Source organism: Tursiops truncatus, chromosome 13 (assembly GCF_011762595.2).
Source record: "Tursiops truncatus isolate mTurTru1 chromosome 13, mTurTru1.mat.Y, whole genome shotgun sequence".
Lineage (NCBI taxonomy): Eukaryota > Metazoa > Chordata > Mammalia > Artiodactyla > Delphinidae > Tursiops > Tursiops truncatus.
Genome location: NC_047046.1, coordinates 62,407,347 through 62,424,780, shown reverse-complemented (window position 1 = coordinate 62,424,780; position 17,434 = coordinate 62,407,347). Strand labels below are relative to the sequence as shown.

Here is a 17,434-nt window from a genome sequence, read left to right as displayed (position 1 = left end):
TGATTGATGTCATGGAGTGTTCTGCCTATGTTTTCCTCTAAGAGTTTTATAGTGTCTGGCCTTACATTTAGGTCTCTAATCCATTTTGAGTTTATTTTTGTGTATGGTGTTAGGGAATGTTCTAATTTCATTCTTTTCCATGTAGCTGTCGAGGTTTCCCAGCACCACTTATTCAAGAGGCTAGGGAGTTGCTTTTGAAAACCTTTGATATTTTCTGACTTTTAAATTTTGCCAGTCTTTTTTGTTGTAGTGATCTCATTCTGCTTTAAATTTGCATATCCTTGATTTCCAGTGAGTTTTGAACATCTTCATTTGTTTATGTGCTCTTTTGTAAAGGATATGTTGATGGTTATTCATTTGTTTCAGATTTGTTCCTTTTTAAAGGATATATTGAGCTCCTGTGCCATTTTTCTATTAGGTTGTTTGTCTTTTTCTTAATATTTACAGTTTATATTTCCTGGATTCTGATCCTTTCTCACATGTGTTGCAGATTTGTTTTTCACTCTGTATATTTCTACTCTTTCTCTCTTTACAGTACTTTTGAAATATCTGTCTTTTCCTTTATTCCTTTATGCTTTTTATATCATAAGAAAGCCATTCCTACCCTCAAATCATGAAGATACTCTCCTATCTAAAAGTTTTGCCTTAAACATATGGTTGTTTAATCTTCCTGGGGAAAAAATGTGTATGAGGTATGATATGGGAATCCAATTCCATTTTTTTCTCCTATGGATAGTCAGTTGTTCTAACACCATTTTTCTTTCTTCACTGATCTCAAACACTATCTCTGTCATATATCAAGTTTCCACACACTGGTTGGGGTAGGGGGTGGGGGGGTCCTTTTTTGGGTTCCCTATTCTGTTCTATTGACTTTGTCTCTTTATGTGCTAATACCGTAACATCTTAGTTAATTACAAGACCTGATTAATTGTCTGGATATTAGGGAAAGCAAGGCTCCCATTTTCTTTCTCTTCAATCTTGGCTGAAGTGTCTTGGCTATTTGCACTGGTGTGTAAGTTTTAGAATCAGCTTATCAAGTTCCACAAAACCCTTTTTGGGATATTGATTGGAATTGCTTTGAATCTGTTGATCATTAAAAGGGAAAACTGATATCTTTGTAGTATTGGGTCCATTAATAGATCTATCTATATATTTGTCTTCTATGTGTCTTTCATTATAGTTTTATAATTTTCCATAAAAGTGTTGACTTCTTTTGTTAGACTTTCCTGGTAACTGTATGCTACTATAAGTGATATCTTTTTTAAAATTAGTTTTCTAATTATTTGTTTGTGACATAGTGATTTTTTTAATTGCTATACTTTTTTACTTTGTTAATCTGTTTTAGATTCTTGAATTTTTTGTATATACAGTCAAATCATCTATGAATAACGATAGTTTTGTGTCTTCTTTCCAATCCTTATACCTTCTTTTTCTTGCCTTACTGCACTAGCTAAGGTATCATTTGCAATGTTAAATAGAAGTGGTGAAAGTAACATCCTTGTGTTATTCCCTATCTCAGTGCTTTCAGTATATTACGGAAAAGTGATATCATAGTATAAAGTATAAGTTACACACTGATAAATATCAGTATATTACTGATAAATCTAATGTTGGCTATATATAGGCTTTTTGTAGATACTCTTTTATCAACTTAAAGAAGTTCCATGGCTCAATATAGTAATGATCTCAATCTCCCAATATTGCTCTATAGATGCAGTGCAGTTCTAGTCAGAATCCCAGAAGGGGGGTTTTGGTGTTTGTTTTGATGGAAAATAACAGTCATCAGCATGGATGAATCTCAGAAATACAACGTTGAGCAGAACATGAAAGTTGCAAGATTATGACTTCATTCTTATAAAGTTAAAAGACATTAAAGCTGTGTGACAGGTAAAAATATAAAGAAAAGCAAGAAAATGATTATCACAGAGTTCATTATGTTAATTACTTCTGGGAGGTGGGACAGGAATGTAATTGAAGGGGCTCATATAGGACCCTCAGCAGTATTGGCAGTGTTCTAATCTTAAACTAGGGACTGGCTAAACACACAAGTTTCATTTTTTATATTACTATTATTATTAGGTATGAAAACGTCTTTCTTTTGCCTTCAACCCATTTTTAAGAGAGATCTTTATAAAATTTGTTTTCCTCCAAGAGTTGAAAATTTGTAAAAATATTGCGATGAAAACCATATACCTTTCACCAAAATTCACTAATTGTTAATATTTTGCTATATTTGTTTTATGTTTCTCTTATGCATTGCACTTATTTGTCATGTCTTTTCACATTCCTTTAATTTAAAACAGTTCCCCAGCCCCTTCTTTGTCTTTTATGACATTGATATTTTTGAAAAGTTCAAGCTAGTTGTTTTATACAATTTGGAATTGTCTCATGTTTTCCTCATGATTGATTTGTGTTAAACATTTTTGGCAGAAATTCTACAAAGGCAGGACGACTACAATGGTCTTCTCAGGAAGCATATAACGTCAGTTTCTCGCATTATTAATGGTGTTACTTTGATCATTTGGTTAAGGGGGTACCTGGCTGTTTTCTCCACTGTAAGAGTATCTTTTCTCCTTTGTAGTTAGTGGAGAATCTTAATTTGTGGGTGATTATTTGAGCCTGAGTGATTAAACAGTTGACCCTTGAATAGTGTGGGTTTGAACTGCATGGGTCCACTTATACTTGGATATTTTTCAGTAGTAGATACTATGGTGCTACACAGTTGCTGGTTGGTTGAATCCAAGGATGCAGATGAACCCTGGATGTGGAGTGTGGACTCTAAGTTATGCGTGAATTAACCCCTGCATTGTTCAAGGGTCAACTGTACTGTTCCCCAACAATTTTTCATCAAATGGTTTTATCATGTGTTATGCATTTCTGTTATTTTTTCTTTTTGGTGCCCCAGATTTGGCTAGTTGGAACCCCTGGTTCATGTGTCCTTTTGTCCACCTGTGATCTGGTAAACCAATATGTTGGCTCACCTTGTATTTTGGCTGACCCAGTCCAGGTTTTGTTTAGTGCACTTTAGCTGTGCTCATAGCTATTGGAGTCTTGTTGCTTCTTGTTCGTTTCGGTGGGTGGTGCTAAGAAATATATGTGTATTTAAATTGCAAATTCATAATGACACCTCTGATTCCAAACCAACACAGGGTTCTTCCTGTCCTCCCATTCCATGTTTATAGCTCTTTTCTTCCATTTAAGAACCTAATTTTTTTAAACATCAGCAATATATTTATACTGATTTGCTCAGTCCTGTAACATGCACAGAATTATTTTGGAACTCATACCATTACCAACAACAAACCTACTAAGTAAAGTTCAAGATTTCCTTGCACTTCTTTTGTCCTTTGCATATATCCTATGGCAGGGCTAGAGTCAGCACTCTGCAGAAGTTGTCTTAGATTAGTTTGTGTTTGTATTCCATTTTAGGGCTGGTTTTGTTTAAGTTTGAATATATAAACCATTAACATGGTTCAAAGTCAAAACTAAGCTTGGGCAAGTTAGTAACTTCTCAGTGTCTCAATTTCCTCCTATGTAGGATTGCTGAGAAGTTTCAATGATGTAATAAAGACTACAGAGTGTTTAGCACAGTGCAGAACACCTACAGCATCCAGTAAATATGAGCTGTTCTTATTTCCCTTCTTTCTTTATGAATTCCTCCCAGTCGCTTCTCTTGCTTTTTACTTTTCCTGGTCTGTGACCCCAGGCTATGCATGGGGTGGGGTAGGTGGGCAGGTGGAGGAAGGTACTTGTTACACAGTGATGAGTGGGAAGGAAGAGGGCACATCCTTTATGTTCCTACTATGTGCTTATCACTGCCAGGCATTCTCCTTAACTCAGCGAACCCTCACATCCCTGCAGGGTCTTTACAAGTATTCTTCCTCTTATACAGACGAAGAAATGGAGGCTTAGGATGATAAATGCTGTTGCCCAAGGTTACTCAGCTAATCCTGGACCCTGGACCTACCTCACCCTCACCACCTGGCTCTGCTTCCCCCACCTTCTGCATCTCCTTCACTTAGGACCCAAGTTCTAGCTCACTGAAGGGAAACCCCGCTCAGATTTGGGGAGCACATATAAGGAACAGAGCAGGCCTGGATCCAGCCGGAGCACCGTCTCTATGCCTTCCTCCCTCTGTATCCCTCCCCAGTCTGGACCATGCTGACAGCTGGCCCTGTGGGAAAATGCAGTTCTCTCCAATATGCCCAGTGGCAAGTCCTCTATGCATGCTAATCAGCAGCTAGCACTTGCCAGCAATTGGCTACAGTTCTGGGTTTAGTCTGGGTTTATTTTTTATATTTATACCTTGTGTGCAGAGATAGCTGACTTGGAGTAGGAGCGGGGTCTGGAAAATGAGAGAAGCAAAGGAGCTAAAAGCTAGAAGCTGAGAGGGAATTCAGGGGTCATCTTTGCTATCCCTCTGCCTCCTGACAGGACTACACCTACGGGAGAGCAACGTTTAAAAGGGTAACACTGGGCAGTCTGGAGTACTACTGGCAGCTTTGGGAGATGGACCCAGCAGGGACTAGCAGGCCGATGTTGAAGAAGAGAAAATCGGGGCGGCGGGTGGGGAGGGGTGTAGTGGTATGTGATACACTGATTCTTTCATCCCAGATTGCCCAACTGTAGGCAGTAAAGTTTGAGGATTCGGGATTTCCCTGGTGGTCCAGTGGTTAAGACTTCGCCTTCTAATGCAGGGATGCAGGTTCAATCCCTGGTTGGGAAGTTAAGATGTCTCGCGGCCAAAAAAACAAACAAACAAAAAAAGATTGAGGCCTCATCTTGCCTCCCTGCCCCACATATTGAAGATAAACTTAAAACCAGAGAAGGCACTAGACCAAGGTCACACAGTGAATTTGAGGCAGAACCAGGACCAACACTTGGGCCTGGTGACTGCCAGTCCTGAGCTCTCACAATGACATCTCAGAGGGAGCTAGCTAGGAGAGAGAGGTCTTCCCCTCCATCTACCATGTGTCCCATGGATGTCCTAAACCACCTGAGAACTCTTCTGGTAGAATTCTCCACAAATTCTTGTTCATTGACTACTTATATCTCCCCTGGTTCTTTCCCCCTTTTCTTTCTGCTTCTCACTTTAAAGAAGATGGCTCTTCCAGCTCTGCTGTCACATCAGGGCTTGACATAGTAAGTGCTCAGTACACATTTGCCCTATGAAGATACAATGAATGGGGCAACTTGGCAACATCCTGTAAGGGTGAAGATTAGCACATGCCCTCAGACTGAGGAAGACCCCAGAGAAATGTTCACACACACGGCCACCAGGAGACATGCAGAAGGATGTTTATAGAGGTGTTCTTCACTATAATAAAATGTGCAAAACTACCTAAGTCTTCATGATCAGGAGAACAGGAAAATTAAATTGTGTTTTCACACAATGGAATACCACACAGCAGTGAAAAATGAATGACCTATATCTACATGTGTTAACATGGCTACATCTCACAAACAGTGTGGAGTGGTAAAGCAAGTCATGAAGTGTCTGTAGAAGAACAGTAATACAAAGCTTTCAGCACATCAAAATCAGGAAAGTAGTAACCTTGGAGAGGGGGAGAAGTGGAATCAGATCAGAGAGGGTACACAGAGGGCTCCAAATCCTTCAATGATGTTTTATTTTTGAAGCTGAATGATGGGTAAAGGGGGTTGTATTATCCTTGATACCTTTTGTATGTCTGAAATATTTTATTCTAAAAATTTTTTTAAATGGAAAAAAGAATAAGTTAAAAAAAACTAAAAATGAAGTCCCATCCTATTCTCTTTAGCTTCCACACTATTCTTACCCACTCCCGTATTATCTTTAAACCACAGATATACCTTATACTCCACTGTATATATGATATAGCTCATGATAAACATATTTTAAAGGGAAAATATGCAAAAGGAAAGTCAGACATTGTAAGGTAAGGAAAACATCTCCTGACTAAAGTTGCTGTGTAACTTGAAATTTCCTCCTCACTGACCAGTATAAATACTGGTAGCTCTTTGGCCATATATGCTGCTTCAGGATATAACAATGGAGATGGGCGATTAGAAGATTTCATTGTATATAACCAAAGAGGAAGAAGATTTTGCCAGTGATTTAGGGCTTCCTTCCATCTACCCATTCTTCAGAGTACATTTTCTCATATTTAAAAATAAATGCATGGGGCTTCCCTGGTGGCGCAGTGGTTGAGAGTCTGCCTGCCGATGCAGGGGCCACGGGTTCGTGTCCCGGTCCGGGAGGATCCCACATGCCGCGGAGCGGCTGGGCCCGTGAGCCATGACCGCTGAGCCTGCGCGTCCGGAACCTGTGTTCCGCAACGGTAGAGGCCACAACAGTGAGAGGCCCGTGTACCGCAAAAAAAAAAATAATAATAATAAATAAATAAATAAATCTGGTTGTCTATAATAAAAAATAAATGCATTAATTGTTCCACGAAGAGTTATTTTAAGAAACCTGAAGTAAATAGTAACCTTCTTTTTTGAACATTTTCCTTCCTATGGTTTTAAGACTGAAAAAGCCCCTAACTATTATAAAAGTTTTATGGATCAAATTTGGATTTTTGATTTTTAAAAAACTTTTTTCTAAAAGGGAGGCAGCTTAACACTAAGTATCTGTCTAGGTATGAATGATATTTTGAAGACTTACCAGTTTTTAATAGTCCATTGTTTCCTAAACTGTATTTTTAGTTTCATTTGCTCTCTCTTAGGGAATGAAGGATGGCAGCACGCCGTGCATTAAAAGCTGTTTTGGTGGATCTCAGTGGCACACTTCACATTGAAGATACAGCTGTGCCAGGCGCACAGGAAGCTCTTCAAAGGCAAGCTATCCTCCATGTTCAGCTGACAAATATGTTTGTAGGTGCCGTTTTACCAAGGCAGATCATTAGCTGAATGGATGGCCTTAAGGTGGCATTTCACCAGTTTACCATATATACAGGAACTGCCTTCGGCTTAGCTAGAAGATGTATGCATTGTAATAATCTTCCAGACATTGTTCTCTAAGCCTTTTGTTAGGTTTGGCCTTTTGATTTAGTCTTTTTGTTCTTTATGTGTATCTTTTTCTAAGTCGGTAGTGTAAATTTGGGAATGAAAACTCGAGACTCTGAAATGTGGAATAAGTAGTATTGGAAAAATCACAAATGAATCCTGGAATCACAAAACGAAACACACACATATACAAAGCCATAGTTCCGCTCACTCTTCTTCAGCTAAGATCTAACACTGAGTGTGCAGCTGCTCAAATAAAATTTAATTAAGGAACTTGAAACTTTAGAATTATTTCCATTAACTAAACTTAATACTTTTGAAGGTTAGAGGTTGTCTTACATTTCTGATGCGTCACCACAAGTCTAGATACAAAATACATAATGAAAGCTTGGTAAAGTGAACTGAATGTGAATGTTTGTTCCTCAAAAAAGTACTCCTCAGTACAACAGAACTAGTAATGTTATTAAGCATCTCATCTTCAAATAATTTAGAGGAGTTTTCAAAATCAACAATAGCATGTGGTGCTTTATCATTTTCAAACCTTACAATGTTCACATAGTATGCTGTTGTTCAGGAAATCTAGTGACTAGTATCACAGTGCCAGGTATTACAGCAAGAGATCAACACTGACTTGGCACTCTCTCAAGGAGCTTACTCTCCATTTGGGGCTTCAGTGAGTGTGAAGAGATTTTAGATCTGGTAGGTGTCATTTGGAAGCTGTTGACTTAGCCAGCAGTCATGACATTCATTTTACAGGTGGACAACAATATGTTTAAAGCCTGAAGTAAATCAGTTGGAGACGGGGACTTTCTCTTGACTCCTTGCCATGGTCTCTCTCAGACTTTCTAGGGAAAAGGATGTCTGTCGGTCAGTCTCCTCTCCTGTTGGATAAGAGCTTTTACTGCTTCAAAGATGAGCTTTCTGCTCTGGATGGAAAGAAAAATCTTATTTCTGGTGAACAATGAATGACATGTCTAAGTACCTCTGTAAACTATGAGCCGGCCATTCTGGAGGGGCAGGAGCCTACAGATTGTTCTCTCACTGACACTGGCAGGTTTCCATCCCAGAGAGATTGCTATACTGTCACTGCCAGTTTTCGTTTCTATAGAAACAAACAGACTAAGGGAAGTTGAGGGACTAGCAAAAAGAAAAGGTTTTTAAAATGCTCGTTGAAAATGATATGATCATTTCAGTACTTAGACTTGTTCATTTTTAAGGTAATAGTTACGTTGAAGTATTCAATTTCTTTTGAGAGATAAACTACCAAATTTAATGTGTTTTTCAGAAAAGCTACCATATAGATATTATAGAGATAATCATGATTATAATGAACTATTTAATCATATAAATCTATGAATGCTCTGAGTGAATTCTTAAAAATCTCTTTTCTGTTTTATTTGCTTGCTTATTTTAAATTATGGATAGTGCTTTATGCCTTGTGTCTACTTGGGGCAGGTATAAGATAAAAAGCAACAGGGTATTAATATAAAAATTTTAATTGTAGGTAAATTATTTTTAGGTTAAAGCACTTTAGGACCAAGAAAATAATTTTTGTTTTGAAAGAAAGCTGGATTATCATGAATTCTTTCTCTGATACCTGATTGCCAGTTTAGGTTCCAAAAGCAGATTATGGAATCAAAAGTAGTTCAAAGGGAAAACACATTCCAGTCTGTAAAGATGGAACGTTTCTTTCTCCAAGTAGTTTCTGTTTGTAAACTTAGTAGCACATTAGGGCTTAGCCAGTGTCTAATTGGCTAAGAGGAAGGAAGAACTCTTGAGGTGTCCTCTGTTCTTTTAGTATAGGGGGTCAGACCCTGTCTAGGACATAGGCTGGAGTTCTTGTCACAGCCCTACTGCTGCCCAGCTGTGTACAGCTGAGCCCAGTCATTAATCCTCTAGGCCTGAGTTTTCTCATCTTCAGAAGGTTACACTAGTAGATAATCTCTAAGATAACTTTCACCTCTCATATTCTCTGAGTATGGTGGTTACTAAGTGTTGAGTTTTTTTGTTTTATTTTTGTTTTTTACTTCTTTACTAAAACCCTGTAGTAAAATTCAGTTAAAGTATAGAAGGCCCTTGAAGGGGTAGACTTTACAGCCTTTGGAGATGAAGCAGTCCATAGGGTGTGGATAATCTGTAAGCAATTTTGAATAGATTATAAAACCTACTGGCCATAAAACACTTACTCAGTGACTTACCCTTAATTTTCTGACCTTTGGCAAGTGCTACCAAATTAGGTTTTATGGAGCTAGAATGTAAAAGTTGCCTATTGACACCTGAATTTTACTTTGCCAGGTTACGTGCTACTTCTGTAATGGTTAGGTTTGTGACCAATACAACCAAAGAGAGCAAGAAAGACCTCTTGGAAAGATTGAAGAAATTGCAGTTTGATATCTCTGAAGATGAAATATTCACTTCTCTGACTGCAGCCAGAAACTTGGTAGAGCAGAAACAAGTCCGACCCATGCTGCTGGTTGATGATCGGGCCCTACCTGATTTTAAAGGTAAGAGAAATTTGGAAAGATTTAAAAATTGGTTCTTCATATCTGCTTATAAATCATTCTTAAAACTGGATGTTTAGAAGTATTTAGTCAGATTTCCTCTGTCATCAGTAGTTTGAATCTAAATTGGTGTTTCTCAAATCTGTTTTGACTGCACTCCAAAATAAGTGAAACACATTACATAGAAATCCAGGATGTATGTATGTGTATTTGTATATGTTAAACAGTACTCTTACTTGTGAGATGTACTCTATTTTCCATTTGGTTTACTTAACTGTGTGACTTTGATACTGCTTAGAGTCCTCCAGATTAGTTTCACAGTCTACTAATGGATCATGGCCCAGAGTTTGAAAAAACACAGGTTAAGATTTCTTTGAGTATTATAATCGTCATTCCTGGAGCCATGGTATTAGTTTGATTATATGAGATAAACCAAGGTCAACTTGTTTAAAAATAGATTTCATTCTGTATGGTTTGAAGTTTTTGCAATGACCATGAAATATTTTCAATCAAGAGAAAATAAAACTTTTCTCTTTGGAAAAATTAACAAACTGGAAAAATATCCTTGTGTTATGAAGCTTTGCCACACTGCTTTTTGTAGGTGATACTCAGAGTGAAATACACAATATAGAAAAAGTGGGTATAAATACATCATTACAAAACCATGTGATAGCTTTACAAATAATGATTAGAGAACTTCAGCATGGATATATAGTTAGGCAGAACCTCAAAACTTACACTATCAGGAAATATAACTGTATATCAATCAGAATTTGCAAAAAACAGAAACCAACTTTGGGTGAATTAAACAGAAAGTAAATTTATTAAAAGATCTGACTAGGGCTTCCCTGGTGGCGCAGTGGTTGAGAGTCCACCTGCCGATGCAGGGGACACGGGTTCGTGTCCCGGTCCGGGAATATCCCACATGCCGCAGAGCGGCTGGGCCTGTGAGCCATGGCCACTGAGCCTGCACGTCCGGAGCCTGTGCTCTGCAACAGGAGAGGCCACAACAATGAGAGGCCCACGTACCAAAAAAAAAAAGATCTGACTGCTCACAGGATATAAGATGGCACAACTCCTGCAGAGAGGAATTTGGCAGTAGCTCTCAAAATTGCATGTGAAGCAGTACTGCCTCTTGTAGGAATCTACCTCCAAGATGCAGTAACAGAAATGTGCAAGGACATATGAATAAGGTAGGTTGTTCATTATGGCCTTAATTTGTAATAACAAAAGATTGGAAACAGCCCAAATGTTCATTGGAAGAGACTGATTAAAACTACGAAATGTCCACAAAATGGAATGCTTTGTAGCTGAAAGATAAGTAATGGCGAATTCTGTATCCTGATAAGAGTGATCTTCATAGGATATATTAAGTGAAAAAATTATATGGTATAGAAAACCTTACACGCTTTTATCTGTGTGAGAAAATGAGAGGAAAATGGATATAAATGTATTTGTCTTATATTTGTGGAAGGAAGCTGAAGGATGATAAATGAAAAACTAGTAAAAATGGTTATCTAAAGGGGGAGGGTGGGAAGAGGAGAGGTGATTTCTCTAAAAGTACGTTATTATCTAGTTTTGACTTTGGAACCATGTGAATATTTTACATATTTAAAAGACAGTTAAAAACAAACCAATCCCTGAAAGCCAAAAACAGATTGAAACAAATGAACTCTATATAAAGTTGGTGACATAACCACTCAGAGAAAAGAATTACTTCAGATGACTTTAAAATTCAGTATTTTGACAGTTCATTCATGGGGGGATCAATTCTAAGGATGAAAGAACTGCAAAGAAATCTAAAACTGCATTCAGTAGTATTAGTGTTATTAGTAGTGTTGATATTATTTTGTAATTATAGATGTATTATACGATAAAGTAGTAGTTACGCTAGTATTGTTAGTACTCCAGATTTTAAGTGTAAGTGAAAAGAGATAGAAATATAAAAATCAGATGAGGTATGTATTAATTTTGAATTAAAATATTATCAACTCCCTTGTTCTCTCAAAAAGTACATATTATCTAGATCTCCTACTAAAAAGGCATAGAAGCAGTGAAGCACAGTGGTCAGACTGGTGTCTACTATGGTTTCCCACTTTAGTTCCTTGGAGAAATGGGTGATTCCATTTCTCCAAGGAACTGGAGAAATGGGCAGGCATTGTATGAGTCTGGGATAACTAATTGTTAGCAAGGAAACTATCGAAAACTAATAAGGTCATGCCTAAAGGACACTGAAGCCAATTTGAAGCGATAGTTTGAGCATCAAAAAGAATACTGATTGCAATAGATTGCAATGCATCATACGTATAAAAAGTTCAAAATGATATTCATCCCACAAAACTCATTGGTCACTATGGAAAATTGTTAGGGAAGTAACTCATTCTGAAAATGGATAAACGAAACAAGCATTTATCCTGCCTTTCCTATTTTAACTATATTTTATAGTAACTAAACATTTGATGAGGGTAAGAATTATAGCTAGTAAATGCAAAAGGAATGACAGAATTAGAAAATCACCATTTGGCAAACCCTAGTGACAAAGTGAGAGAGTGGCATGGACATATATACACTACCAAACGTAAAATAGATAGCCAGTGGGAAGCAGCCGCATAGCACAGGGAGATCAGCTTGGTGCTTTGTGACCACCTAGAGGGGTGGGATAGGGAGGGTGGGAGGGAGGGAGACGCAAGAGGGAAGAGATATGGGGATATATGTATGTGTGTAACTGATTCACTTTGTTATAAAGCAGAAACTAACACACCATTGTAAAGCAATTATACTCCAATAAAGATGTTAAAAAAAAAACAAAAACAAACCCTAGTGAAATAGGCAACAATATCAATAGATTTTAAACACATTAGGTGAAGAGTTGATGGGGAACTTCAAAATGGAGGAATTGGGCTGACACCACTTGAACCTATTGATCAGTCTTAACATCACTGGAAGTAGAACACGCAGAACTCTTGTGCTTCGTGATGTGATATAATTGGAAATTCATGGCATTGCCTATAAGTACTCTTGCCTAGTAATTGAATGTGAACTTATGAAGCCTCTAGATTCAATTACTGGTTTATAGGAAATAATAAGAGTAAAGGAATAAATTAAATAATATCACAAGCAATCAGCCAAATCCAGAAAGTGGGACCTTTTCCAAGATTAATGATCTAGTTGCTCCAGTAAGTGGAGAGGAATGTTGCTATAGAATGAGAGGTAAAGGATAACAATCAAATACAATATATGGACCTTGTTGGGTGCCAATTACATATCAGATGTGAAAAGACATTTTGAGACATTTGGGGAGATTCAAATGTGGACTAGGTATTGAGTGATATTAAAGAATTATTTTAACTTTGTTGGTGTAACAATGTTAAGGTGGGTTTTTTTTTTTAGGTCTTTATCAGTTAACGATATGTACTGAAATATGAAAGGGTGAGATGATACTGGAATATACTTAAAAGACTTTAAAATATGTAGAGAATGGTAAATAAGATTGGCAAAACGCTGATGACTGCTAAAGCTGGGTGATGGGTACATCAGGGCTCATTATGAGCTAGTCTTTCTACTTTTTAATATTTTTTAAATGTCCATGACAAAAAGAAAAAAGCCTGTAGCCCACAGAACTAACTGCCCAGGGGAGCTGGAGGTTCGCCTCCGGGGCTGTGCGCTGAGGAGCGGCGTGCGACATCTCATGCAGAGCCGATCCGGTGCCCTCAGTGTCCCTGCTGAACACTGACCTCTGCAGCTTGCCTATTCACCCCAGTAGCACTGGAGATTGGAAGTTCCAGCTAGCACTGCTGCCTCAGAATTTCCAGTGAGGTTCTCCCTACTACTTTATCTTCCTAGCTCCCAGTTTAAAGCCCGGGGTGGGGGGGGGGGGTGCTTTTGATTGGCAGAACCTCTGTCTCAGGCCAGTACCCATAGCTACAGAGGCTGGAAAATAAGTATCTGGTGTTTTCACCCTCTCAGGAGAGGGTGAGCTCTGCTCCTCACTAAGCCTTATGAGCTAGTGGATTCCCTAATTATGAAAATGGTATTCAGAAACTGGGCTACGAAAAACAATGACAAATACATTCTACAATCAGTGTATTTATATTTCTGAGTTAGCTGAAGTACTGCAAAACAATTTTTTATTCAGATTTTTTACTTTATTTGAAGAAAGTTTCTAGTTGTGCAGTAGTGAGCTGGAGTTGACATATATAAGCACAATCTCTGGTCTGGAAGAAATCTTTATTTGATGTAAGACTAAACTTGCAACATGTTTGTATACATGAAAATACCCAAAGTAGATAGGTTTTTGAAGGGAATGGAAATATCTTGGCTAATATTGAATATCTTAGCCAGTGGTAGATGGAGATAATAAAAAGAACACATAAAACTCCAACTCTTAACTGTAGCCATTGATTTTATTTTCTTCCTTTAACAAACTTTAACCAATTACTGGATACTCATGGCTGCTGGTAAGGAGGAAATTGGATATCTTGGGTATCTGCTTTTTCTACTTCCCCTCACATTTTGGTAGAATCGATAATGAGAATGCTTAAAGGCAGGCAATAAGAGAGGCAAATAGGAATCGGCATATGGATAATGCACAGACACTTCAATCAGAGTTTTAATAACTGTGATGGTGGAAGTACTTGTTTGGTTCTTGTATCTAAAGTCTTGTCATCAGGTACCAAGGCCTTAAAACATGCTTTAATTATAGAATAATATTTGTGAAACTAGAAGTGGATTAGGTATTATTGTAGAAAACTATAGACCCTACAGTGCATTCCATATTTATCATGATGGTGTTAGCCTCAGCTGTATCACCTAGAGAGTCTATAATTTCCCTTGCCTGTTAGGTTTTCAGTCCCTCATCAGTTGCTATTGATCTGATAGCTCATAGAGAACTGTGGCTCTTCTTGTTGATTTTAATCAGTAAAGCTTTTTGAAGTTAGAAATTGTTGCTTGTTTGAGAACATCAGGTTACAAGTTTCAGTTTAGATCTTCTAGTTACTCAGTAGCTGTAAGACCATGCAAAAGGAATATACAGAAATGCTAGGAGACCTTTTTTTTTTTTTTTAAGTTATAGCTGATACTTCCAAAGTACACTGGGCAGGATAATCTCTTAAACTTCAGATTATTGCTACAGCAAAAATATGTACTTGATTGACTAAAACTACTTTATCATAAAATGTGACATTACTGTTAATTGCATTTTTCAATAATTTTTTCTTTCCATTCCCAGGAATACAAACAAGTGATCCTAATGCTGTGGTCATAGGATTGGCACCAGACCATTTTCATTATCAAACTCTGAATCAAGCATTCCGGTAAGTCTTTAGCTGTTTATTTTTCATGTGATCATATACTCCCTTCTTCTCTTCTTAAGTCTTTGTTGTGTAAGGTTATACATAATTTACTTTCTGGCCACCTAGATTGTAGGTGTACAGATATCTTAAAGATCACTTCAAGATCAACATTAAATATTTATTACTGTCTTCCTTAGTTTTTTAAAAATAATCAATATGTTAAAACGTGATGATCACTGGGGTTTTTCTGGTTCATAGGATCAATATTCTGGGGCAGAAATTCATAATCAAATTGTAAATCTAAAGCTAGGAGTTTTATCTTTTATTATCACTCCTGTGATTCTTCACTGACTATGATCTCTGAAGGAAAATAAGATCCAGGCTAATTCACCCAAAACAGTAAATGTGATTCTTCCTCCAGAGAGAATCCAGGCTATCGAAAAAAGTTGGCACGTTTGACCACACTTTCAAAGAAATTATTCGACGAGTGATAATGGTAGTCTGATCTGTGATTGTGGCAGTAGGGATGAAGAAAATGAGATTCTGGTATTGTCAACATGACTTGATGGACAGTTGGGTCAAGGGGGTGAAGAACAGTGAGTCAGCATCTAGATATCTAACCTAAGTGCCTGTGATAGAGAACACTCCCTGTGTGGGTTCAGGAGGTGATGAGTTTAGGGTGGGGCTCTTTGAACTGTGGGCTATATAAGTGGAGGGGTTCCAATAGCTGTTGGTAGAAATTGAGGAACCACAACTAACATGTAAAATGTTATAAATCTTCAATTGTGTGTGCATTTTACCTGTATAAACTTTTTACTGCTACTTCCAAAAGTCAGACTGCATACTGGTTCTCATACTTCCTAAACTAAATTGGATCAGAATTTATTCGCAAGTCTACTCTAGAGTGAGATTGTGATTTTTTTCCCCTTGGATTTTTCATTTTTTATAGATTTTTCATTTTTCATCTTGCCTTTTGCTTCTTGTTGAACATTAAACAGTGTAATTTGCCTTTAAATTTATGATAAGTTAAGTAGTCCTACATACTGCATAGATGTACATTGAACTAACTTGAAAAAGAATTTCTTTAATATCTTGGTAAATTTTTGGAATTTAACATCATTTTCTTACCAGTATGAAGATATTCAAGAATCATTCTAACTTATACTTGATGTAGAATTCACTTCTTGATGTATATGTTCTAGAATCAAAATGTTAAAACTCACTACAAGGTTCACACATCTGGGCACATTATTTGATCTTGAAGATGGCTACCCTGTGTACAATCTATGTGGCCAGAAATAGCCCTTTGGGAACAGTCACCTTTTTTCCATTTGCACATTAATTTTAGATCCTCGGTTATGAAAACTATGGCTACTGAATGTACTTTTATTTGTGACTCTCTTAGTTACTGTGACAGTCAAGCTTTTGTTTAAATAAAAACAAATTCACTTTTTATAATTGCTCAGTAGACATTATTTCCCAGAGATCCACTGTTGTGCCAGATTGCTTGAGTATTAAAATTTCTTCACCTACTTCAGTTTTCTACTCTAGCTTCTTGGGGGACAGGGGGCAAAGGGATTATCTCACCAGCTCCTTAAGGTTTATAACTATAACCAAAACCAGTTTTCATTTGAAATAGAGAACCTGCTATTATATCTTACTTCCAGATTTACCCCCTGCTACATTTTATTCATTTCTGAACCACAGAATTCAAGGAGAAGGTATTGATTGATTTTAGCTGGTAATTTGGGAAGGACCTAATATTTAATAGGAAGTTGGGAGGTCTCTGTCTTAGATAAATACTAGACTCAGGGTAATAAAAATGTGTGTTGATGTAATACTGACTTTGTAATTGTTTGCATGCTGTCTAATTAGCACACTTCCCTAACCATATTGATTTTTTTAAACACTACATTTTAAAGCATTACAGTGCACCTATAAGTCAACTCTAATTTCACAAATGCCCTTAACAGCTGGGTGGAAAGTTAACAAAAGGATTTTAGGTCTTGCCCTTCTTTGCATATTGATGTCTCCACAGAAACTATGCCTTCCAACCAATGACTACAGCTGTTTGGGTTGTGACATCTCAAATGCACCGCCAATTAGTTAAATTACTATTCAGGTTCTTAATGAGGATAAACATTGGATTTTAAACCCGGTTGCATATCTGCCTTGAATACCAGCTTTAGGGGCATATTGCCTTCAGGCAGATACATGAACCTTCCACATTACACTCCTCTTATTTACTGTATTTTGAGTGGGTAGCCCCCCTGACATGCATAGTATGCTCTGTCTACAAAAATGTCTTAAATGTCCGAATAAAATTGAAAACACTGAATTTTAAAGAATTGATTTTGGGGAAGGATGTGAACCACTTATAGGGGATAGATGTGATTTGGGCTTGGGTTCTATGAAACGTTCAAATCCTGAGAACCATGGATGGCTTTTTACCTTTTACCTAATACTAAAAGGTACAAAGTGTAATATAATGAATACCCATATGCCTGTCAATTGGTTTAAGAAACACAAGTTATCAACACGTTTGATAACCCCTGTGTATCCCTCCTCAGTTTTGTCAGCCAAGACCCAAAAGTAATCAGGATTGTGAATTTCTGTTTATCATTGTCTTGCATTTCTTTATACTTGTAACACATACGT

The 17,434-nt window shown here is 37.4% G+C and overlaps 1 protein-coding gene across 7 annotated transcripts in view; it reads left to right on the top strand.

Moving 5' to 3' along the window:
* The window catches only part of HDHD2 (haloacid dehalogenase like hydrolase domain containing 2), a 38,460-nt gene that overhangs the window by 5,419 nt on the left and 15,607 nt on the right, over positions 1-17,434 (top strand). For 6 of the 7 annotated variants that reach the window (XR_002176744.3, XM_019937006.3, XM_019937007.3 and 3 more), the window contains exons 2-4: positions 6,705-6,815; positions 9,280-9,488; positions 14,713-14,797. Coding sequence is in view for 6 of the 7 variants with exons in the window: in XM_019937006.3 (XP_019792565.1) it covers positions 6,715-6,815; positions 9,280-9,488; positions 14,713-14,797 (395 nt within the window). In the remaining variant the exon portion in view is untranslated. Of the gene's footprint in view, positions 1-1,711; positions 1,888-6,704; positions 6,816-9,279; positions 9,489-14,712; positions 14,798-17,434 lie in introns of all 7 variants that reach the window. The other variant, XM_019937010.3, reaches the window with a different exon arrangement.